This window comes from Henckelia pumila, chromosome 2, assembly GCF_033568475.1.
Source record: "Henckelia pumila isolate YLH828 chromosome 2, ASM3356847v2, whole genome shotgun sequence".
In the NCBI taxonomy this organism is placed as follows: domain Eukaryota; kingdom Viridiplantae; phylum Streptophyta; class Magnoliopsida; order Lamiales; family Gesneriaceae; genus Henckelia; species Henckelia pumila.
The window spans coordinates 101499966-101525930 of record NC_133121.1 but is presented as its reverse complement, the minus strand read 5'-3'; the positions used below and the strand labels follow the sequence as shown (position 1 = coordinate 101525930).

General features: G+C 34.7%; 1 protein-coding gene across 5 annotated transcripts; it reads right to left on the bottom strand.

Annotated features, from left to right (window-relative positions):
* Positions 1 to 36: 36 nt before the first annotated feature.
* On the bottom strand, positions 37 to 20429 carry LOC140879740 (pullulanase 1, chloroplastic). 5 transcript variants are annotated; one of them, XM_073283604.1, is made up of 28 exons: positions 20173 to 20428; positions 19771 to 19915; positions 19643 to 19695; positions 19444 to 19552; positions 18847 to 19001; positions 18566 to 18765; positions 18324 to 18473; positions 17791 to 17851; positions 17415 to 17535; positions 7670 to 7760; positions 7456 to 7549; positions 7206 to 7301; positions 6051 to 6191; positions 5359 to 5409; positions 4807 to 4877; positions 4555 to 4647; positions 4379 to 4469; positions 4107 to 4178; positions 3484 to 3540; positions 3106 to 3174; positions 2912 to 2968; positions 2759 to 2833; positions 1857 to 1945; positions 1434 to 1511; positions 1176 to 1314; positions 716 to 825; positions 532 to 631; positions 37 to 255 (listed from the first exon to the last, which is right to left on the bottom strand). In XM_073283604.1, the coding sequence occupies exons 1-28, from the start codon at positions 20380 to 20382 to the stop codon at positions 145 to 147; spliced, it is 2889 nt and encodes a 962-aa protein (XP_073139705.1). In that variant the 5' UTR covers positions 20383 to 20428; the 3' UTR covers positions 37 to 144. The 5 variants fall into 5 exon arrangements, 4 of the variants coding, with proteins under 4 accessions (XP_073139705.1, XP_073139702.1, XP_073139704.1 ...); XM_073283601.1 differs by having other exon boundaries at positions 18566 to 18769; positions 18869 to 19001; XM_073283603.1 differs by lacking the exon at positions 7206 to 7301 and having other exon boundaries at positions 18566 to 18769; positions 18869 to 19001; positions 20173 to 20429.
* Positions 20430 to 25965: the final 5536 nt, after the last annotated feature.

Below are 25965 nucleotides of genomic sequence, written 5' to 3'. Positions count from 1 at the left end.
TCCTTATGATGACTTCCCTTGCCAAAGACCAGGATAAATCTTTTATTTAAGAGGACTTGCTTACGTAACAACACATGCTACACAATCAGATATATTCATTCATGGTAACAAACCAATAAATTCTATATACAAAAATGCAGTGTCTCAACTTGATCGAGATTCAACAAAAACAGAAGTCGTCCTAGAGGGTATTCTGAAACAACCTGAAGGTGAATAGTATGTTGAGTCCTTAACAATGTCATCTGTTGAATTCATCTGTATTAAAGGCCACACACAAAGAACTACAACATGAGCCAACTATTGAGAGGTAGAACTGACATAAAGGTATGATTTATGAGTCTATGTTGAGATGAATTAAAGGTCACACAAGCAGAGTACTACAGCACGATCCGACTGTTGAGGATATGTTCTTGTTTTAACTTGATTAAGCAGCTAAACCAGTTAGGGTGTTTTGAGTAGGATGCCTCTGGGTTAAAACATTAGTTTTGGAGAAATATGAAAACAAACTGGCGCATGGAGATAGATAAGAACCTGTATCGGGTGCAATTGTAGGTTTCTTCCCTGTAAAGCTGGGCTGGTAAATGTGACAACAGTTGGGCCAACATTGATGATGACAACAATGTAAGAGTAGCTGCAAACACAAAACACATGATACCATCGATTCGTTTAATTAGTACCACTAAATAAATCCTGACAAAAATTCATTATCACCCACGTGGGATCCAGTTGAGCAAGTCCGGCAACTCCACCGTATCCATCTTCGATGCTCATGGCAATGACACCAGGGATCCATGATGGACCTATATTATGAAACCGCACTCGTTCCTGGATGAAGATAGAAAAATTTTAAATGGGATCAACCTTGTCTCAATGCCTTGCTCTTGAAATGAGTCAAAAGTTTTGAGAATTATTAACGTGGAAACAACAGGTTTCATTGCCTGAAAGTAGTAATTTTGAGATTGGCAGAAAATGTAAACGAAATTAAATGATCTCAAAACCATGAAAAAATTTTGCATAATAGTTTTCTCTCATAGCAAAACTATTCTGAGTAAGATTTCAAATAATATATCACATAGCAAAAAATTATTATCACCATTAAGGAAAATTCCAGCGTTCTTTATGTCAAATTAATATTGCAGAAGTCATCTAACTATCTCAGCAGCATCAATTTTGACCTGGATCGCATTAGCAGTCCTCAGACGGAAAAGTGGTGAAGAATATCTTATACTTAAAAAGCTTGAAAAATTCTCAAGTGCTGCCAGGATTTGACTCCTTGTAGGTTTAAAGGATGGATCGGCCAATCTGGTCTTGATTCTGAAGAAAAGGGGGAAAAGTGGTTAATAGAGAGCGCAGCAAAATAATATAAGGCTCACGTTTAACTTGATCCAACAAACATGGAAAAGATAAAAAATGAAAATGGGAATTATGCTTACAAAGGCCAGTTTCGCTCATTCTTTTCTTTTGGAGGAAGACCAACACCCCAGTTATTTGAACCGTAGCTGAAGTCCAACCTGAAAGGAGAATTTGAACTACGGAACTTCAAAATCAGAAACATTCACACTGCATATGTTTTATTCCCTAATTACTTCAAATATTATGATATCTGACTAACTATGAACCATCCAGAGAGGGATTGGATTGAAGTCACCTAAGGAACGACTGCCAGAAACCTTAAGAGGGAGTGGATGCTGAAAGAGTGTAAATTTTAACACAGTTATTCTACATGATTGTGATGACAATTTTTCCTCAACATCTCAATTCCACATGCAGTGCGCTTTAAATAGAAGAAGAGAACAATGAACGACTCAACCAATAATGAAGAAATGGAAAAACTTGAGATTAGTATAATGAAACACCTGTTGAACCAATCACCAGAATTGTATGAATCACGATCTAGGGATTTTGAGCGCAGGATCTCATCGCCGCAATGGAAGAAAGGTATTCCCTGTGGAGTGAAATAAATTAATCTACTCAGATTATATTGAAATTCCCATTCACTATAAATACACTCATCTGGTGGATATTAGAGCCTGAGTTAAGTAAATCATTTTATGGTGATAGGTGGCAAAAGGCAATGGTTGAGCTGTTAGTAAAATGATTTCATCAGATGACTCATCCTCAGATCTTCAGATTTTTTCTCTTGTGAGCTTACAATACAGCCAATAGCAAGAGCTTGAAATGCTAAATTATAGAAGTTAACTTTTTTCAAATATTAATACAGAAAGACAGCCAGCCTTAGTGCAAGTCCATGTGATCCCCTAAATCATGGACAATAATGTACACTAAACTACAAGCTAAATAAATTTTGGTTAAATGATAGAATCTGTTAAATAAGCAATTGAACAAACAATGTTACCCATTTTTTAACTCAAATGTTCTCTCACGGTAAGTGTAATGATTATACCACAACAACACACAAGCGTTTATCCCACTAAGTGGGGGGGCAGTCTATATGGATACTCCTACAGACCTGGCCATTGTGCTCTATTTCCTATTATATCCTCATTATACCAAATGCTCCAAATATTAAATTTTAAGTCTTAGGCCTATCTAAGGTCTACCTACCTATTAATACATCTGTCTATACTAGCCTAAACTACCCATTTTCCTAGTAAATAAAACTTTTACTTGACAAGGGTTTGTTGGTTACTGTAAAGTCTATTGTTAACCTTTTCACAAATAGTTGAGAACAATATGCAACCACATACAAGAAGCAATGCAACTAAATAATATAATTACAAATTTAGTTGAGCTAAACCTGCGAAAGTGCTATCATACTAGTAGCCAAATGGTTCATCCTACATCTTGCATCCACAGATATTCTCACAGGAGTCTATTAAAAATGATAACATGTACTCAGAGACAGCATCAATACATGAAATATATGTGTATCATCGAGAATTGTATTTACCTTTAAACTCACAATGTCAAATAAGGTCTCATTGTCATGAGCAGAAACATAATTTACCTGAACTCAAAGAATTAACATTATAGATGTATGAATGAGATATTTCAGTAAGAATCCACCTTCCATGAGAAAATAGAATTTAAAGAATGGAAGGCTATCATGAGGGGAATTTCTCTCCAAATATGTGTATTCCTTACCGTTTCGATGGGACAAGAAGCATACGCAACAGGTGCCCCATCGTGGGTTGGAACTTCACATCCTTTTGCCTGATCAAAAGCAAATGGGTGAAATAAACTATGATTTCTCAGCACAAAATGGCAAAAAAGATGTTTTACTAGTATTCTTCGTAAGGGATCAGGATCCTCTCCAGTACAAGGTACAATGGAGAAACCCTCTTTCACAATTGAAAGTATACCACATCATTTATTCCTTCCACTATGAGGTGGACTTGACCTCTAAGATTCTCTGTCTATTTTTCAAGCCATGTAGGATGATTAGGAAAGCAGACATTTAACAAACACAGATTGATGCAATGAAAAAAAAGCAGCTTTTGTAGTGCCAAGATACTCATTTACCTCTTGCCCCTCATAGTTGGTTAGCACAAATTCCTTCAGGTTGCCTGCCATGCCGACCTGGCCTCCACAACAAATACCCGGTTAGAGAATTTATTCAAGATGAAAAAAAGGTAAAAAAACTTCAATGACTTGGAAGCAAGAACAAAAATATAAGAGAGCAAGCAAATATAGGTAACCTGACCATCCATGAACTATTAATAGAAAAAACTTCATACTTACTAATTGCTAAAGGGACAAAAAGACCTATTTATGAGAAAACTATGCCTTAAAATTTTTCATTATGTCTTGATGATTTTGTAAAACAACTTAATTAAACCTAGTACTTTAAAAATAATATCACATATATAAATTTCATTATATTTATGTATTATTTTACCCACAAGGAACGCATGTGCATCGATCACTAGTTACAAAATATTGTTGAATCAATTTTCAATCTAGGGATGATGACTATGATTCCACTCCCACTAAGATCTGTGTTCCTGTCAACTATTCATTAGTCTTCTTTAGAATGCGAACATGTATCATTCAGTTCAGTTATCACCTACTTTCAGTTCATACTAGCTGTCATGAAACCTCAAACCAGAGCAACAACAGCTATCATGATTAGAATGACTTCGTACCTGAATGTGATCCTTTGCTGCTGCAAGCATATTCTCTACAGCAGATTTGCTACCATGATCGTGATCATTTGGCTGAAGATGTATAAAAGCGAAAAAATTTTAATTAAAACCTTTACAATAAGACTTAACTCAAAAAAAGTTGTGTCATCCAAGGATTGTTACCAACTCCAGAAGAACAGTGGTTGTTCACAGAAGAAAGAGCAAAATGAATTTTTCAAATATATCAAATATTCAACTGCTGGTACAATGTAGATATTGCGAAGTAAAATTACCTCCAAAAACAAACCTGTTATGAAACCTTGTTGAAGAGGATGACCAAATGGGGATCCACCTAGCATTGCATCACGAATCCGATCATTGAAGCTGATACAGGTCTTAGAGTTAATATCAGATTTTAACACGAGTCATTGCAACAATTCTTAGCAGGAAGAGAGGTGAGAACTATTACCTGCCAATTCCAGTTCCACCAAGGTTAAACTGTGATGCATTTATTCCACGCCCATTATTAGCCACTTCTCCAAAATCCCATCCTTCACCATATCTGAAAGTGAATGTTAGAAGCATGGGGTAAATGTAAAAGGTGTGGAAACTGATATAAAAGCGATTATGTTCATTGTTCAAGAATATAAGCTACAACAGAATGTCTTAATGACACATGCATTATAAATGAAAATGAAAAAATATAATCCTCCAAGCGTACAAATAGATACTAGGCCCATCCACTCCATCTTCCAGCTTCGATAAGCTCTTAAGAACAGTTCTTGCATTTACCTACACCAGTAAAATAAAAAATTATTGCACACTTTATTTCATTACTCTTTATGCAGAACACGTGAGGCTACTTCATTAGTTTTTAGTAACAACTTAATGACTACCATGCATCTGATTCAATATCAAAGTACTTCACGATCCTTGCATATTTTTATTTCACGCAAAGTTTCTCCTTGACTTTGACTAAACTAAAAAAGTCACGGACCTCTATATAATATTATTTCTTATTCTAATTCTCAAATCCATTCGCGTGAATGCTTGTTGAGTAGAAATCACAAGTTCGACAAGATTTTATTATCAATTGAAATGGTATCCGATCTAACATCTTCCACAGTAGGCTTGTTATTTACTACATTTATTTGCACACTCTCATTTCTTTAGTTTATATGTCAATCAGTGCATGAACAAAGTGGTTAGTGAACTAAATGGTACTTTCAAATATATTCAACAAGTCAAGTGTGTGATGGCATGTAAATCATACCATGGTGCGTTTCATTATATGCCCCATAAGGTCAAATCGAAATCCATCAACCTGCAAAAGCACCAAAGGATTCAAATATATAAATACAAGTAAAGCATCTAAAATGACTAGAAAACAACAGTGCATTCAAATGTCTCTTGTGAAAAATCATTCAGAATGCCGTTTAGGGGTAGAGAATTTCAAAATGACTGCTAGTCTACAAGGACTCAATTTAAGGCAGAATCCAACGTAAAGCAAAGCCTGGAAAAAATTTTAAACTAAATTCTGAGAGGCATTACATATTGGAGATTACAGAGTAACTTAGTTAACACTTTTTTGTTGAGGAGTTGGGCCCTATCCTTTGCATAGAAGTATAATTTGGAGGTGTTATTGCATGGTGGATTTTTTGGAGTGCGGCATTTTAGGTCTATTCAAGTAAAAGGGACACAGAAAATTACTAGACTGAAATCTTACTGTCATATGTAGTATAGAACTATGTTATGAATTTAGAATGGATGAGCATGCACTCAATGATGGCTCTCACATTTGGCATGCCCCGTTCCTTTCTGTGTTGGTTGAACATGAATTATTTGAGAACATTGGCAACAATGACTGTATCAACTCTATTTGATTAAGAGACCAATATCAAACTCAAGCAACTTGTCAAAGCAAGTAATATGAGATAAGTGGAGAAAGCGTATCAAAACTGTCACCTTATAATTGATACTCCAATTCAAAAGATCATCAATTATCAATCTTTCAACCATGAAATGCTCACTGGCTGTGTTGTTCATGCATGTGCTATGCTCAATTAATCCATCAAGGTTCCTTCTAAGGTAGTAACCTGGAACAATCTGCAATTAGCACATAGTATCACAATTATAACAGCAACACTGGTATTAATAAGGTGAACTGCCTCAATATGACAAAGTTAGACTCCCGGATTAGACAAAAAATGTGCCAAATAGAAATTTTATACTGTTGCAGTTCAACATTAAACTCGCAAAATTTGTTTCGACAATGGACTTGTTCAGACAATACATTCCACATGGATATGGAGGCTCACAAATTGTTCAGACAATACATTCCACATGGATATGGAGGCTCACAAAAAACACATCCTTTCTTCCCCTTCCATATTTAGGGTCAATCTTCTTAATCATAGCCTTTACTGGTGTACACAATTTCCATACCTGAGCAACAATCTATCTCCCGAACTACTACAGAAAAAAACCAAAATTTGATGGCCTGACTCCATGCTATAAAGTTGCTGAAGACCACTTTCCACCGCATCCCAACTTCTAGTTTAATTCTTCAGCTACCACTCTCCACTAGTTGAATAGCTATGTGACATTTTAATATGTCTTTCTACACCCTGATAAGTTCGTGATTCAGAAATACCTCATCTACTGGCTCAGTCAATTCAAATTATAAGTGTGAGGGAACATATAGGATTGTAATGAATGATAAGGTTCGAGGTGGATGACAGCTCTTGTAATCATGAAAACATGATGTAAAAGAAGGCTCTTGGAGTTGTTAACACTTGACAAAGAAAAGGGAAGACCAGAGTGGAAGGTAGTGATAAAATAATATTCCTCGGAGAGAGGGAGAAAATATCGTCCATATCTATAATAAAAAAAATTTAACTCTTGGTTATAAGCAAAAAAAATGTCAGCTGTACAGAAAAATGCTTCACCTCAGCCAGCAAAATGGTTTTCACCATCACAATTTTATGGAGAGTTTTCTTTGGTACAGTGATACTTTATACAGGATTAAGTAACATTAGAATGGATAGGTACATAGAGAAGAGGGAAAGAAAAAAAATTGCGACACCAGAATTACAATGGAAACAGGTACTGTCACATGACCTTGTCTAGGACAGAGTCTTTGTCATAGGGACCGCTGGCATACAAATGATTGTAAACGACATCAAGCACAACACGAAGTCCAATGCGATTGAGTGCCTGCCATCAGATTCATTGACTACCATTGAGACACAACCGATAAAAAAGCCAATGAAGCTTAGAGACTCCAATTAAATGCATTACCATATTATATCATCACAACCATATCTTTTAAAAGAAGAAGGCTGAATATGCTTGTCAACCTAGTTTATACCTGGACCATCTTCCGAAACTCTATTATGCGATTAATACCATTTGGGTTGCTTGCATAGCTTCCTTTTGGAACACCCCAGAGAACAGGATTATAACTTTTCAGAGGTGGATGGGGAAAATTGTTCGCCAAACGGGCGTTGAACAAATTAGTAACCAGCCAAGAAACATAGACAATTATATCCATGGCATTGATCAAGTATGACCGAGTGGCTCACCCCCAATTATATCCATCGACGTTCTGTATGGCAGTGACTTGAGCCTGTTGCTCTTCCGAGTCCGGTGGAAATGATTCAAGTACCTGAAAATCTGTTTTTTTACATTATTCTGAGGCGGGCCGAAAAATATGAAAACATATCTCATTAACAAGAAGGAAGGAAACATTCATTCAACAAGATTAACCATGACTAGGAAAACGATAAAAAAAATGGAACTATGCACGATTCAGCAACAAATGGAAGAAATAGTACTCACACATTCTCTCACGTGGATTAATAGCTAAGAGTAAAGACAGCTCAAAAGTTTGAAAAACAAATAGAAAATACCTTCAAGCGTCTTATCTTATACTTAATTTTGCCTCACATGAGCAACTGATAGAAAAAACAGATTTAAGTTCAAGGATTTGCAGAAAGCAAGAGCAAACAATGGAGATGAAATAATGATAAGTTATTAATTTCAATAGAAACAGCAGTTTTTTAAAGATATTGTGATCAAAGTCCTTTCAAAGAAAATGTATTGGAAAACACAGATACCACAACTTATTAACGGAATAAATCTTTCCTCGTCTCCCCTATTTCTAAATCTTTCCTCTTCTCCCTTATTTCTGCTGGTAACATATTATTTCTCTATCCCCTTCCCCAGACCATTCAAACTCTATATATTTTCCCCCTTTTTTGGATTATTAAACCTTCAATCGATCGCAGATATTTTGACTGACTTGGCCCAACAACCCAAACCAATAGAACCCTCAAAGGCCAAGTACCTAACACAAACTCAGAGTTAAGCAAAAGTCTTAAATGTCGGAGTCTTGGTTCTAAATAACATAAATATCATCCTGGGTTCTCAAAAATGCAGTTAACTATTGTAGTAGTACGGCTTCATTTTACAAGATTAATTGAATGATTAAGGAATGAATGATTAAGGAATTAATTAAGAGATTAAATCGATTTAATTAAAGAAATTTGGAAATTGGCTTGGAGGAGTTCGGAACGTCCGAACTCAGGATCAGAGCCTCCGATCATTTCGGAAGCAATATTGGAAGTTCGTGTTGGGATACCGGATCTCTCGTGCCCAAAACGCAGCGAAAGTTTAAAAATATATTTTGACATTTCAAATAATCTTGAATACTCGTATGGTTAATAAATTGTTCGTAGGGATATACAACAAGAGCTATTTTCGATTTTTTGAAATAGTTGGAGTCTAGTGAATTTGTTCACCGAAGGTATAACTTTATAAACTCCCTACGAATAATTTATTAACCATACGGGTGTTCAAGATTATTTTGAATGTCAGAATATATTTTTAAACTTTCGCTGTGTCTTTGGCACGAGAGATCCGGTATCCCAACAGTGGTATCAGAGCCGGATTCTCTATACCGTATGGTTTATTTCATGTTGAGTATTTTTGTTTCTAACCGCATATAAAAATTTAAAAATCGCTACGTCATAAATTTTATATATATATATATGGATATATGTTATATTATAGTAATAACGATATATATATATATATATACGATATATGTATATATATTTATGGATATATATAATATGATGAGTACTTTTCAGATGCCCAACAATATTTTTCCAACTCGTCCCCGACCACTAAAACCCGATACCGGATTTTAGTTGTTTTTTTTTTCAATTTTCGCATAACTAAAACACGGTATCGGGTTTTAGTGGTCGGGGACGAGTTGGGCATCATTTGTTGAGCAACTGAAATTTTCTCAAATAATGATACATATATATATATATATATATATATATATTTAATAATGATAACTAGTGGGCCAATAGCCAATAAATAATTGCAATGGTTGCAATTCGTGAATTGCATGGAATACTGTGTATGAATATCAATTATTTTGCACGGTCCACTTAATGGCTGACCGAATTGTTCGGGCAGTGGGTATTTCGAAAGGAGTTTCGGACCAGATGCGATTTTTCAAATATTTTTTTATGAAATAAATAATTAGAATGTGATTTTAATTATTTATAGTAAAATGAGTTTTACAAGAAAATCAATTAATATTGAATTAATTAGAAATTAAATAAAGATGTTTATTTAATTTGTTAATTCATTAATAATTGTGCGGTTAATAATAAAATTACAAGATACATGACTTGATGGATTATATAATATTTGATATTATTATTCCATGGATGATCGAGAGCCATGACCAATGTGCTAGGTGAATGATAGGATTTATTTTTCATTCGGTTTTGTAATAATGAACTATCACTGCATAATGAGTTTGGTCTATAGCTCAATCCCCACCCCTTGTGATGTATTCCTTTATGTGCCATGAAATTTTAATGTACGACATTAGAATTAGTGGGAGCTCGAAGACAATGCAGATGATAATAAAAATTTAAGACCGAAGATGTGTAAAATAAATGGTACAATGTAATAGGATTGCATTGCATACCTACATTAACTATAGTACGACCTAGATCCTTGTCTCGGTAAAACAAGGATCGGCATAGATCTCGGTGATCGATCATCCTAAATATTTATTATATATATGCGATATAATGGTAAATTAGTATGTGTGTTATACGATAACAAAATTGCATAATCCGACAAACATACTACAAACATGACACGATTTTGAAATGTTCAAAAGATGAGATAAATTTCAAAATTAAAATCCATTATTTTGAATATGATTCAAAATTTATATCAAGACCGTTAAAAGAAAAAATTAAATTGTTTAATGATTCCTGCCTTCCATTGACGGTGGTTGCATGATGAACGCTACCCATGATCAGGTCTGGCTCATATTATTGGGGAGGCCTGGACATCGGAAAGCTGTGACTTCCACTGACATATGTGATGTGAGTTAGGTGTAACTCCCATAACTTCGGCTCATATTATTGGGGGATCTTATGGGACCGTCCGCTGTAACTCGACATTGATGGGTCGGTTTGACATGAAATTTATATGAGACGTCATATTATTGGGCTCATATATAATCATGAGGCGAATAACATGAAGGTTACATTACATGTAATTGGAAACTACATTTGGAAATTGAGATCAGCTGATATTATTCAGGGATCAAAATTAGCCAGTTGAACTTCATGTTTTGGACTTCATGTTCTCACAGAGGAAATATGATTTGTCGTTTTCATTAAAGGGTGGTGAAAATGTCAAAACAGTGGGAGGGTAATTCATAAAATAAAAGACCATACTTTATGTCTTATTAAATTGATTAAATAATCAATAACATTTTATCTGTTTCTAATTTCAGTACAAATTTCGAATATGGCTCATCGCTATCCATTATCTGTTATCTTCGATAACAACAAACTTACTTAACCAAATTACTCTGATTGGCTAAGAAAACTAAAAATCGTACTCGCGTCGGAGAAGTTAACACATGTACTAACAAAAGCACCCCAAAAGAGGCAGCTAAAGACATCAGCCCTGATGAGCTGAAGAAGCTTGAGACGTGGTGGGACCAAGATCTTAAAACAAACTGCTATATGTTGGCTTCGATGTCAAATGAATTACAAAGGCGATTTGAGGAGGCTGTGAATGCTGCTAGCATTCACCTACACCTACAAGAGTTGTATGGTGCACAAACAAGAGCTGAAAGGTTCACAACCGTAAAGGCACTCATGACACACGTATGCGATAAGGGACTTTGGTTCATGAGCATGGTGTCCGTATGATTGGGTAAATTGAGCGGTAGGTAAGCCTAGACATGGTTCTTCCCCATGAGCTTTTAGTTTACGTCCTGCTATTGTCTTTACCATATTCATTTGATGGGTTTATGGTAAACTTCAACATGAATAAGATTGAGGTCACCCTTGAAGAGTTGGTCAACATGCTTACTTCATTTGAAGCAACCATGAAAAAGTAGAAACCGGTTCTCCTAGTTGGCTCTTCGTCTCGTGCGAAGAAATGGCCAAAGGGCAAAGGCAAGAAACGTTCTGCCCCAACCCAGAAAAACAAAACCAGCAAGAAGCGTCTTTTGAACGCTCCCAAATCCGACAAAAAAGACGATGTATGATATCACTGCAAACAGCAGGGCATTGGATGCGAAACTGTAAGGATTATCTAGCTCAAAAACGTTCTGAAAAAGGTATATTCTACATTGAAGTAAACGTTTCAATTAATTCTTCTTCTTGGGTATTAGATACCGGATGTGGTTCTCATCTATGCAATGATTTGCAGCTGATGACAAGAAGCAAGAAGCTTCGAGAAAGTGAGACTTCTTGAGATTGGGCAATGGAGCAAGAGTTGCTGCAAAATCCATTGGAGATGTTTATTTTTGTTGAATAATAATTTCAAGTTGTATTTGAAACATGTTTTATTTGTCCCTGATCTTGTAAAGAACATCATTTCCATTCCTATGTTTGATATTGATAGAGATGGGTTCACTTGTATTTTTGCGAAAGAATTTTGTAAAATATACAAAAATGAATGTTTGGTTGCAAATGAGAAATTGGAAAACGATCCATACAACTTAGAAATTAAAGAAATCACATTGAACAATATTCAAACAAAACGAAAGGTTGATAGTCTCAACCCCGCATACTTATGGCATGCTAGGCTTGGACATATATCCCAAGAAAGTATGAATACGCTAGTGGGAGCGGACATGTTTGACATGACCGATATAAGCTCTTTACAAACCTGTGAATCTTGTCTTAAAAGGAAAAATGACCAAGATACCATTTGATGGTAAAGTCGAACGTGCACATAACCTATTGGATTTGATTCATACAGATATGTGTGGTCCACTTAGTATTGGTACTAAGTATGGACATAATTACTTCATTACCTTTACCGATTATTATTCAAGGTACGGGTATGTGTTCTTGATGAAACACAAATCTGAATCTTTTGAATCTCAAAATTTCTATAAGCCTTTATAAACAATTTATAAGTTTATCTATCGATCCAGTCAAAATTTTTTTATCATAAATTCAACTCTTTGAATTTATTATCTCAACGGGAACAGAAAAACCAGTACTTGTGTAACCCTCAATGGTTCAGGGATACAGCTAGCTGTGGGTTCACAACTCTTTGCTTCTCAACTTCATTTCTGAATTCTTTGAACTTTTCAAAAGATTCAGATTTGTATTTCATCAAGTACACATACCCGTACCTTGAATAATCATCGGTAAAGGTAATGTAATAAGTATGTTCATACTTAGTACCAATACTAAGTGGACCACACACATCTGTATGGATCAAATCCAATAGGTTATGTGCACGTTCGACTTTACCATCAAATGGTAACTTGGTCATTTTTTACTTTAAGACAAGATTCACAGGTTCGTAAAGATCTTATATCGATCATGTCAAACATGTCTGCTCCCACTAGCCTATTCATACTTCCTTGGGATATATGTCCAAGTCTAGCATGCCAGTGTGCGGGGTTGACACTATCAACCTTTCTTTTTGTTTGAATATTTTTCAATGGGATTTCTTTAATTTCTAAGTTGTATAGATCGTTTTTCAATTTTCCATTTGCAACCAAACATTCATTTTTGTATATTTTACAAAACACTTTCGCAAAAATACAAGTGAATCCATCTCTATCAAGCATAGGAATAGAAATGATGTTCTTTACAAGATCAGTGACAAATAAAACATCTTTCAAATACAACTTGAAATTATTATTCAACAACAAATAAACATCTCCAATGTCTTTTGCAGCAAGAAAGTCTCAATTTCTTGGAGCCTCTTGCTTTTTGTCATCACCTGCAAATCATTGCATAGATGAGAACCACATCCGGTATCTAATACCCAAGAAGAAGAATTAATTGAAACGTTTACTTCAATGTAGAATATACCTTTTTCAGAACGTTTCTGAGCTAGATAATCCTTACAGTTTCGCATCCAATGCCCTGACTGTTTGCAGTGATATCATACATCGTCTTTCTTGTCGGATTTGGGAGCGTTCAACAGACGCTTCTAGTTGGGTTTGTTTTTCTGGGTTGCGGCAGAACGTTTCTTGCCTTTGCCCTTTGGCCATTTCTTCGCACGAGACGAAGAGCCAACTAGGAGAACCGGTTTCTCCTTTTTCATGGTTGGTTCAAATGAAGTAGGCATGTTGACCAACTCTTCAAGGGTGACCTCAATCTTATTCATGTTGAAGTTACCACAAACCCATCAAATGAATCTGGTAAAAACAATAGCAGGACGTCAACTAAAAGCTCATGGGTAAGAACCATGTCTAGGCTTACCAACCGCTCAATGTACCCAATCATACGGACACCATACTCATGAACCGAAGTCCCTTCTCGCAAACGTGTAGTCATGAGTGCCTTTACAGTTGTGAACCTTTCAGCTCTTGTTTGTGCACCATACAACTCTTGTAGGTGTAGTTGAATGCTAGCAGCATTCACAGCCTTCTCAAATCGCCTTTATAATTCATTTGACATCGAATCCAACATATAACACTTTGTTTTAAGATCATGGTCCCACCACATCTCAAGCTTTTTCAGCTTATCAGGGCTGATGTCTTTAGCTGCCTCTTTTGGAGGTGTTTTTGTTAGTACATATGTTAACTTCTCCGACGCGAGTACAATTTTTAGGTTTCTTAGCCAATCAGAATAATTTGGTCCAGTAAGTTTGTTGTTATCGAAGATATTTCGAAAAATCGAAAATAGCTCTTGTTGTATATCCCTACGAACAATAAACTGGATTTTTACTTTTTTCTTCAAATCAGTTCCACGAATGTTACTCTTCTAAAATGCACTTAAGAAATAGAAGAAATTTTTCGTTGAGAAAATTGAATTTAATAATTGATCGTATCAATTATTCTGCCGAATGACAAGAGCGAAATGAAAGAGCGAATGCCGAAGCCAAAGAAAAATGAAGCAGATGTCTATCTTTCTATCCTCGCTTCAATCAATTAAAACAATTGATTGAAGGGAATTAATTGTATTGTCGGCCATGATTGCCGACAATACATTTAATTCTTTATTTTCATTTTTTTTAATATAACATATATATAACAATTATATATATATATATATATTATAAACAAAGGTCCCACCAATATAAATATATATTTCATATATCCATATATATATATATATATATATTAGTGGTCATTTAAATCCAAGTCCAACTCGAAAAAATTAATTAAACTCTTTTAATTAATTTTGCTCTCAAAATTTCTATAAGCCTTTATAAACAATTTATAAGCTTATCTATTGATCCAGTCAAATTTGTTTATCATAAATTCAACTCTTTGAATTTATTATCTTAACGGAACAGGAAAACCAGTACTTGTGTAACCCTCAATGGTTAAGGGATACAGCTAGCTGTGGGTTCACAACTATTTGTGATTCAGGACATTTTCTTTGTGGGCTTACCCTTATTAGCCCCATTTTATGTATCAACCTTTGATCATAAAATGTCAGAACTCATTTCTGATTTGACCCACCGAATCATGGTAAGAGCGTCAAGTAGCACCGCCCCATGATTCCCTAGGTATCACTGATAGTGCCTGCAAGAACCAGTCGATTATGGTTAACGTACAGTACAGTCCCTTCATCTCATATATCCCGATCGAATCGACAAACATTGGTATATCGAGAGTTGCCTATGATTCGATAACTATATAATATCATCTTGGATAACGCATAGTGATATTGTATACGTAACTAGAGAAACCATTTCCCTAAAACATATATCATGCTCTGGCCAGAGACTAAATATACTATCATTTCCTCATATCATATAAAATATCCACATTTCATAAATGTGCGGTGAATCTCCGACTACGATCACTGACTCTCATGTATGTCATAGCTACACCCAACCATGTCACTGTAGTGCTTTCCTGGAGCCAGTAAACTAATCAAAGTGCAGTATTAGTACACAGAGCCTAGTTTTGTCCCGGGTCATAATGACTAATGATGTACAACCATAATCAGGATTCATCCACTCGAAAACTGATAACCACTTGGAAAGTCCTACGAGGGTTGTTCAATGAACACATCCTGCATGCTTCGGATATCCTATGTCCACTACCAATGAAACATGGTACTCCACATCACAGATGATATTCTCAATCCCAAGCGACCCTTATCCTTCTTTTGGGTGGTTTAATCGACTATGAACTATGTTTAGAATATACAGTGGAATAAATATTTGTTTCATGACTATCATCCAATGATATCTCATCTTTCATGCACTATAGTATATTCAAGGTCTTTATCAATGCAACTTGCATGGGTATAGAGATAAAGATTGCCATACAGAAGATAAATTGTATTAAATAAAGATTGTTTGTACATAGAGTCAATAATGTCCTGCCAACAGTTGGCCTTATGGGCACCTACTCTAACAGTTCGGAGGCTACGTTTGGATCGAAACTTCCGAAGTAAGATTGGAGCTTCCGATCGGTGTTAGGCCATCACACTTAAGTCGTGTCAAGGAGTTTAGACACGTAGAAGATCGGAGCTTCCGAAGAAGGGATCGGAGCTTCCGATTTGGACCTTCCGCAACGTGGCATTTATGCGGGGATCGGAGCTTTCGATCAAGCGATCGGAGCTTCCGATCGTTGCCAATAAATAGGTGATCCGAGCTCTCATTTTTTCACACCATTTCCAACTTTCTCTCTCGGCCTTCCTAGGCTTGGTCCGGGTGTTCGCGAGGCGTTCCGGGGTTGCAGCAGAGAGGTGCCCAAGTTCTGGGGCAGTCGTCATCAGTGGGCTGACGACGGACGTAGGTATAGCTCTAGCTCCTTATAGTAAATAAGGAGTATGCTATAGTTTAGTTAAGGCTGTTAGAATAAGATTATAATGCATGAGTACTTTGCATTGTAGTGCGGACTATAGGCTTGAACATGGAGCTGGTTTAGCTTGCCTAGTATATGAGGTACGAAAGTATTATTCGAGATATATAGATTGAGTATGCATGTATTATGTGATTGCATGATTTATATGATACAACATATCATGACTGTATGTTGCATACATGAGCATATTGAGCATTTATCCTAAATATATCCTGTAGTAGGGTGATCACCCTACAAGTTTGTGAATGGTTGGATACGCAAGTCTTGTGTCAGGTCACCGTTATGGTTGGACACTTGTACTAGTATAAGGTCACCATTATCCACCAGGTACAGGAGTCACCTCCTGAGGCGACGGCGCAGAGTTTTATGTACCCTGGGCCTGGTCTATGAGACCGTTTCTTGACCTGAGCATCTTGGTACCCAGTTCACTTGCATACATGAACGCATAATAACATATACTCACTCTCGTACTGAGTGTTTCATGCTTACGTCTCGTACTTTGTTGTTTCTAGCCACCGTATTCCATGGAACAGATTTGTGGTTGGATAAGGCGGGTGGTTCCAGGAGGGCTTAGGATATGGAGGCCAGCTGTGATTTCTAAGTTTACTGTTTAATGTATTTGAGATAATACATTTGTTTTTCGATATGGTTGTATAACAGTATTTTATTTGGAATTTTAGTTGTTTCCACTGTTATTTCTGATTAATTATTTTGTTAAGTTAAATGCATGCTTAAACTTCTTATTAGTAGGTGATCACGGTGCGGGTCACTACATTTATAATATATAATAATGAGAAAATCCACAAATACCAAATGTTGGACGATATTTTCAAGCTACAACTTTGGATTTCCTGTCAAATATTTAACTCAATTCGATAAATATTGAAAATTTATTTTCAACCAACAAATGAATGTAAAATTTTGGGAAAAAAACATAATAAATAGAAAGGATAATACAGTTTACAAAACCATACCTAAATGTTCCCATTTACCCTTCTCATCATCAACACCACCAAAATGGAAGGTTGGAAGGAGATGGATGTGTGTGATACCAGCCTTGGATAACTTCTTAAGATGAAGCATTCCAGCCGAATCCTTCAAGTGGGGAAAAAAATTCCATCAGCAACAACTACCAACTACCAAGAGTACCAATAGTTCTTTTTGTTGTCTTTGGTAAAGGCCATGCTTCTTAACAGTTGTGCAGAGATGTGTTTGTCGAAACTGATAATAATCAGAAACTAAGAGCTGTGTGAGTGTTAATTTTGAAAAGATCGAGTGGAAGAAAAAACAAAAATATAGGATAAAAAAAACTGAAATCAGGTTTGAAAAGAAACTGGTTCAAAGTTTTACCATGGAAGTAAAGGCTAGAAAACCACCACGAATGTCAGGATGAACTGTATTATCACAGGCACTGCAACACAGACAGATGAACAATAGGAAAAAATAGCTGAAAAGTTTTAAGGTAATGACTATATTTCTCTGCCTTTTTGTTAAGATTTTTGCTGACAAGTTCTTACAAATGAAACTTATTTGGCCAAATAAATACAAAGTGGATTTATTTTTGATTACTAAGTTTGAATTCCTTTGCTGATTTGCGAGTCCATATAGGTACAATTTTATTTTTTTTTTGATAAGATATAGGTACAATACTACAATTATAGGAAGAGAATGAGAGAGAGAAAAGAAAAAAACAAATCCACTTTGTCAAAATTCCTTTGCCATCGCTTCAAAAAAAAAATTCCTTTGCCATCAAACTTGCATGCTTAGATATTTAGATTACCTTTTCATTCAACAACTCCTCAAGATTTCAACAAGACAACTCATAAAATCCACGTACAGAAAGCCAAAAGGTAATTTTATGACAAGTAAGGATCGTTGTTTACCTGAAGTCCCTCACATGCAATTCATAGACACTGATGTCAGAAAAAGAAAGAAGAACAGGTTTTTCATCAACCAAGTCATCCCATCCTTCAGGTTTTGATGTTTCAGAATTTAAATTGACCAACAGGGTTCTCTTTCCATCAGCTGAGAGACTACACATACAACATATCCGTGTTTGTAAACCGTTCACTATGCTAGTTATTCAGTAGTAGTTTAAATTAATAACCATTTTTATATTACTTACGCCCTTGCATATGGATCATTTGCCACACATTTTTCAACTTTCAAGGTGCTAGGATGGTACACAGATACTTCATAGACATAATAACAGCAATTCCAAGTTAGTGGTCCACTAGCACTCCAAACTCCATTCTGCTCTTCTAGTTGGACAACTTCCAAATGATCCCCACCTTCTGGTTCCCTATATATGAGCACACGTACATCCTGTTATACATAAAGGATACACACTGAAGTCGGGTGAGATTGGAATTAACAAGTTTTAAAAAAGGGAAGAAAAGAAAAAACTGGAATAATTGTGCTTTCCTGTGCAGTGGGTGCCCAAAGGTACAGTGAAATGGATTCATCGGAAAAAATTGGGCCAAGTGGGCCATTGTAAGAGAATAATTCGTCTAGAACACCAGGCAACTGCAAGCCAGTAATAGTGGTGCATTTTCCTCCAGCTACACAAGGACACACATGTCATGAGGCATGTCTGGAACAGCTCTAATTAATATGTCAAAGATAAAGGGATTGGTAAAGGGAAATAATAGCCAAAAATTCAAGCAGCTAATCTATCAAGTATCAACAGAAGTCCTTTGCTAAGTTATTTTATCTCTTTATGATACACTTCTTTTTTGTTGAAGGCTTGAAGCTGGAAAATTCAAGATTATATTACTTAATTTGGTTGAAAGAGTTGTTAACTTAACAATGAACATACGAGGATGCATCATGAAATACTGCTTGGTGAAATATGCAATTGAAAAAGATAACAGAGATGAGATTAAAAGGTTAAACACAATACTTGAGAATGCTCAAGCTATTCCCAGATGCATGACATGTCTATAGGCTACTACAGCCACTCATTTGAAAAAGTAAAATATGAAGCAAGTATATTGAACTTACAGGTTATAAAAGCAACAGCCAATTGGTATTTGAGTAAACCTGCGACGTCCACAGTCAGAGGAACTTGTAAAGATTTATAATCTCTAATGTGAGGAAATCTTTCAATTACCTACAACCATACAAAAATCAAAGAAAATCAAAGCTTAATAACAATAGAATGAGTGATCCCACAAATACACAAACACACCATGTAGCTTACATGTTCTGGAAGTTTATCGTTCCCTTTTCCGAGGTCAATTTTCACATCATAGCCTGTATGACAAGTAGAGAATATTAATATTCCAAACCCAAAAAATCAAAGAATGTTACCAAGGGTCATCACAAAACCTTGAATTTCACCATTTGCAACAGACAAATTCGCAGTTTTACTGCCATAAAGATAACATGAACCATCTCCAGCATCCACATCCCAAGCAATTGTTGATTTAGAGACCCAAAATGCTCTAGAATACAACAAGCTCTCCAGCAATACCTTAATATTGTAAGAGCACATTATCAATAAATATAAATAACCAATACCCGAGTCAAGTTCGAAACTTTTTAACTTTGTCCTTATTCAGCATTTCCATAGAGGGAGCTCCAAATACAATTCAAAAGCACTCAAATCCTTGTTCGATTGATTAGTTTTGTCCTAAACAAAATTCCCAATCACAACTCCACAGGCTATAAGCATCTCAATTTCATATCCACAGCTCATAAAAACATAACAACTTTCTGGAAGAAATATACCCGACTGGAAGTACTGGACCCTCCATCAATGGCCATGGCCGAATCGCATTGAATTGTAGGATAAGAATTGAGCCTGAAAACGCGGCGGGAGGGATGGCGTCGGCGGCGAGTCACGCTCACCAAAAGCGAGCGAGACGTGAGAGGCGGACAAGTGTTCCAGCAAGTCCTGGAGGTAGCCAAAAATGGAGTGGACGAATGAAAAAGAGACATTTCCCAAATACAGTTTGAGATTCGTTTTCGTCCCTTTTAGCTTAATTAAGGTTACTTTCCAAACCCTCTCAAAAAAAAAAAAAAGAAAAAAGATTACTTTCCAAACTGGACGGTGCAGTACACACCGTGTCTGTATATTAGCCGTCGATGCACAATATATTTATAACATTATATTATATTTGAATATTCGATAAAGTAAGTTATTTAGTGTGACTGAATAGACTCATTACTAATTTAGTTGTTTTTTTTAAACAATTAATTTAGTAGTTAGTTTTTTTTTTTTTTTTTTTTTTTTTTAGTTGTTAGTTTTATCTTTGTGGGAGGTATTTACACCAGTCGGATTTTGTTAGGTTGGGTACTTGACATGACTTTACCCAACTTGATCTGAAAATTGTCGGTACTGGATTTTTTTTTGGGTAAAAATTATAATTGCATACCCGAAATTCCGGGATTTTTTTTTTATTTTTTTACAGATTCATTGAATATTAAATCGATCCAACATTTATGGTTGTGAACTACTTTTATATTTTGACTTTTACTTATTTTTCACAAGTTTTGGAAAAAAATATCAACTTTATCAAACAATTAATAATTGAGATTTGTGAAAAAATAACCATCATTGCTCAGGAATTAATGTCTGGCATGGTAATGGTATACCCAATAAAAAAAAAAAACGAACCACCAATTTAGTTGAACAATATAATAGAAATGGAGAGAAAAGATGAAAAATAATATTGGGCTTTAAATATCAGACTTATACAAATACGAGATTGGATAACATAGACTTATATATATTGATTTTTTAAAAAAAAACATGTTGGGTACCCGAACCCGATAAGATAGTATAATTACTACCCGACACCAACCCAAAAAACATAATTTTGGGTTTGGGTAGAACCCGAATCCAATTTTTTTTAAAACTATCCGACCTGGTTGGATTTTACTCGATCGGGTGGGCTCTGATTTCCGATACCCGATTTCAAACACCAACCTCTTGTGGCATGTACCAAAAATTACTTTCACTTATGTATTTTTTTTAATAAAAAAATTCACATTAGAAGTTGAATTTCAAAACCATGGGTATGTGATTATTAATTAACCCAGATTAAGCACCAAAAGCTGGATAGTTATCCAATCATGATTCATGAATTCAACATAAATTAATGGAAAAATAATTTTTTGGTCCATTAACTTGTCTATATTTTATTTTGATCCATTAATCTTTTCGATGTGAGTTTTGGTACACTAAATTTTTATTTTCAGTGTTTTTTGGTCCAACTGCATACGTCACTACAAAAAAACTTTGAGTTTAGCCACAGCCAAAACCGTGGCTAAATTGATAAAAACCGTGGTTAAATCCACCGTTGTTAAATTTAGCCACGGTTTAAAACTGTGGATAAATTTAACCACGGTTTTAATCAAAACCGTGGTTAATTTAGCCACGAAATTTAAAAAAACGTTGCTAAATTAGCCACGATTTTGTATAAAACCGTGGCTAATTTAGCCACGAAATAAAAAAACGTTTTTTAAAAAACCGTGGCTAAATTAACCACGATTTAGAAAAAACCGTGGCTAAATTGGCCACGAAAATAAAAAAAATCGTGGCTAATCTAAATTAGCCACGGAAGATCAAATGCATAAAAACTAATGAAAATGTGTATCAAAGAATAAGATAAAGATATCTCCCAAAACACAAAATCAAACAAAGGAAAAATAAAACTAATCCCACAACAAACACTAAAACTAATCAAAATTATATAGTTTAACATTTAAAAATCTAAATACATAGCTAAAATAACATGTCCATAACCTTATTGTGTGAATGAGATGAAGCAACAATACCTTTTTAGATAAAATAATATGAGCAATTCTTATATTTCAAAATCATAGGTGGAGGAAAGAGGCACAGTATGTGAATTAGCTAGAAACTCAAGGAATCCAAGATTAAATGAAACAACTGGAGGAACAGGACATCTAAATAAGTTCGGTGCATGTAATATGACCCCATCGCCTCCCAAGCAAGCTACTAAATCTATCCTGTCATGAAGGTCGCTGCAGTAGCCAACAATATGAAATATGGAGAAAATCATCACATATCTCTAATAAAAAATCATGAATAATTTTCTTCAGAAACAAAATTTTTTTATGAAAAAAGGAGCCCAACCAGAATTAAATTAAGCAACGGCCCAAAGTTTGCGCACCTCATATCTTGACTGTAGAAAGTTTCAACGAAGCCAAAACCTGGTATCCTGGCAAACACGTCGTGGACTTCAGGTTCAAAAAGAATATTCATCTTCTCTTGGTGATACAAGAACGAGGCAGCCTGGAGTAAAAACGTGTGAACACAAAGTAAATTTGAAATTTAAGGAAATTGATAAATTAACGACTTAGCAGTAAGAGAACATGAAAAGTTTCAGCCATTAATATCCAGGAATGTAAGCCATAAAAATTGAAAAACCCTTGAGAAATAATACAGCATAAACAAGATCATTTGCTCGGCTTGTATATCAAAGCTAATGAGATCTTGCTAGCTGTTTTCATTAACAATGGGCTGAATCCTTCTGACAAATTGTGATTAGTTCAGTCTAAAATTTTATTCTCTAAATTATGGCATTCTATGAAAAAGAAAAAACCAACACAAAACTAGATGTTACCAGAAATTTTAAATACAGAACTCAGGTAAATTTTGATCCATTTCCCTGATCTTCCACCGGGCAAAACCATCTAATATTTATCCATCCAACGCATTCAGATTGCAAAATTCCATTAAATAAAATGAAATTCATATTCTCAAAGCTTCAACACATTTGTTTTCTAATACCAAGAAATTTCTAATATCCTAATCACATAATGAAACAAGTAAAATCAACTTTATGCATGTTCTGCGCAACTCAATTCATCATTATATTCAGTTTTTAGAACTGAATGCTACAAATAGGTAATTAATTCATAGCATCTAACACAAAAAAAAGATAAAAGCCCTTAATTACGATCAGCAAATTATTAGGATAAATGCAAAACAATTCAAAAAACATCAAGTTACAACAATCATGTCCCAACAAAACTTCAATCAACTCAATGCAACAAAACAACAGATTAAGCACCCAAAAGAACACATCCATTCAAAACCAAAATCATTTCAAACCCAAAAAATGATATTAAAGAAAATAGAAACAATACTCACGTGATCAATAACAGCTACAGGCTCTGAATGCTTCACATTCTGATTTGCCGAGTTCCATGTCATTGCTCTGAAAAAAACTAAATTAGGATTTCGATATTACAAGAGCAAAAATATGTTAACCTAATAAGAATCGACTTTTTCTTTCTCGATATGTCCTTAAATGTGAGAGATGCAAGAGATTGGAGGCATTCTGTTAAACACACCTTCGAATAAATACCCAAAAGCACACCAATAGCTGCAAAAACGTGCAAGACCAATTAGTAGCACTATAAAAGTATGCCATGAGAAGTCTTTATGCGAAGGATGGAAGGATAGAAGTATACCAAGATGGGTGTTACACTATGAAAGTTTAAAAATTGATAATCATGTATCATCACGCCACACACCAGCATAACAAGCCTATATGCTATCTGAGTATCTCTGCATAAGTTTACTCTGCTACGTTTTTCTTTACAAAAATATTATGTCTGCATCAAAAGACATCAGTTTTAATTGCACAAAATTGCTTCGTTTTTCCCTAAACCAAGTATCCACGTGGCAATTAGCTATATTTATTCATTTTTCCAAGTATTCGTAAAACATAAAAGCTATGCTTAAAACACTAAAGTTCATTCAATTAACTTCAGCTTTTGCACTATCAAGACCAAATATCTTTTCTTATTTTTATTTAAGTAGGCAAAAATAATATTTTGAGCATCAAATCATTCGAGGATGTTTCTATATGTATTACCATCAAATCAGTGCATCCATGATAAGTGCAAATATTTTTTTCATACTTCGCTTGAAATATTTTGAGAAACTTAATTTGATCATATTGCCACATATCATTTGTTATTGAAAATATATACAAATTTTAGTTCAAAATAATAATCATTTTGCATAATAGAAAAACCACATGAATTATTATATGATTTCGATCTCAAATAATTGGTGAAATCTCATCTTTTAATATACTTGTTATTCTTCAAGAATAACAAATAATTCAAATTGTATTCATTGAAATAATTGGTCGTTCACGCTAGCATCTTTTTTCATTTATTTGCAAGTAATATAAGATATGGTTCTGCATGACATCTATTTATTTTATAACGACCGACCTCCATTATTTTTTCACATTGAAATATTCACTCATTTTCTTTAAAGAGATTCTTTTTCACTAAATATGATTTACATACATTGTTCAACTTGAACATAAATGAAGCTAAGTAGTATAAAATATCTTATACACAAGATCAAATAATCTATTTTGAGATTTAAACTTTGAACATCATGATCATTTTATATTTCATTGAGATCGATCTCAAAATTATTTTTATAGCTTCTATTTCCGCCCCTGATCTCTCAATGTTGGAAACATTATTTCAAAAGAATAACAAATGAGAATTTTGCGTTATAAAATCTCATTGCTCAAAATAATTAATCATAAGATTCAATTTATTTCCAACATATTTATATTCCCTTCAAGAGATTTATTGTAATGAATTTATCACACAAGCATTAAGTTTCAACATATATAATCAATTGACATAATATTTACAATATATTTTTCAGATATCCCCAAATATGACACATTTATATTCATGGTTTAATAGTTGATTGGAGGCAAAATAAATCAATAAACCAACGTATTTATAATCATAAAATTGATATGCATATCCTCTTTTTTAATCAAGCTTGTCTTGATTATATATTCTGAAAGTTTTTCTCAATAAATATTTTCGCAAAAATCATGATGCGCTTCGTGGGCCCATGCCATTTATTCATTCCAGATAATATGGGGACTCCTATCAATTTGAGCTTTTATAATAGTGCTATCAATTTTGCTAAGACATAAATAAAAATTCATAAAATCTTCTGAATTTTTGATTCAAAAACATCCATATTTATCGATCTAAGAACTTTTGGCTTATTCATTAACATCTTTGTGCACTATCAATAGTTTGTCAACTATTCACATAATTTGAATGCTCAATTCAATTCATTATGTAAAATTCTAAAAGTATTTGTTGTTGGAACACGGTCGTTCTCGTGATCGAAAAAAAAAATGATACCCGTTGCAGCGGAAGTTTTAAAATTTTTATATGGAACGATTCCATATGGGTATCAAATTCCTACGATTAAAATTGATAACATAAAATTTAAACAATGTAAATTTTACCTTAAAATCTCGAAGCGAGATTATGGACACCAACAGATTAAACTGCTCTTGTTGTATATCCCAGGAACTGATGAACGAACAATTCTTCAATCAGGTCCACGAACAGAAGTTTAATCCCTCTGACAGACTGCACTAGAAAGTCTATCAGAAGTTTCTACGAAGAGAAATAACAGATTTGATCTGCTAATTCAGACTGCAAATTCAAAATTTGCAGATTGAAATTCTCGAACACAGTAGGGGA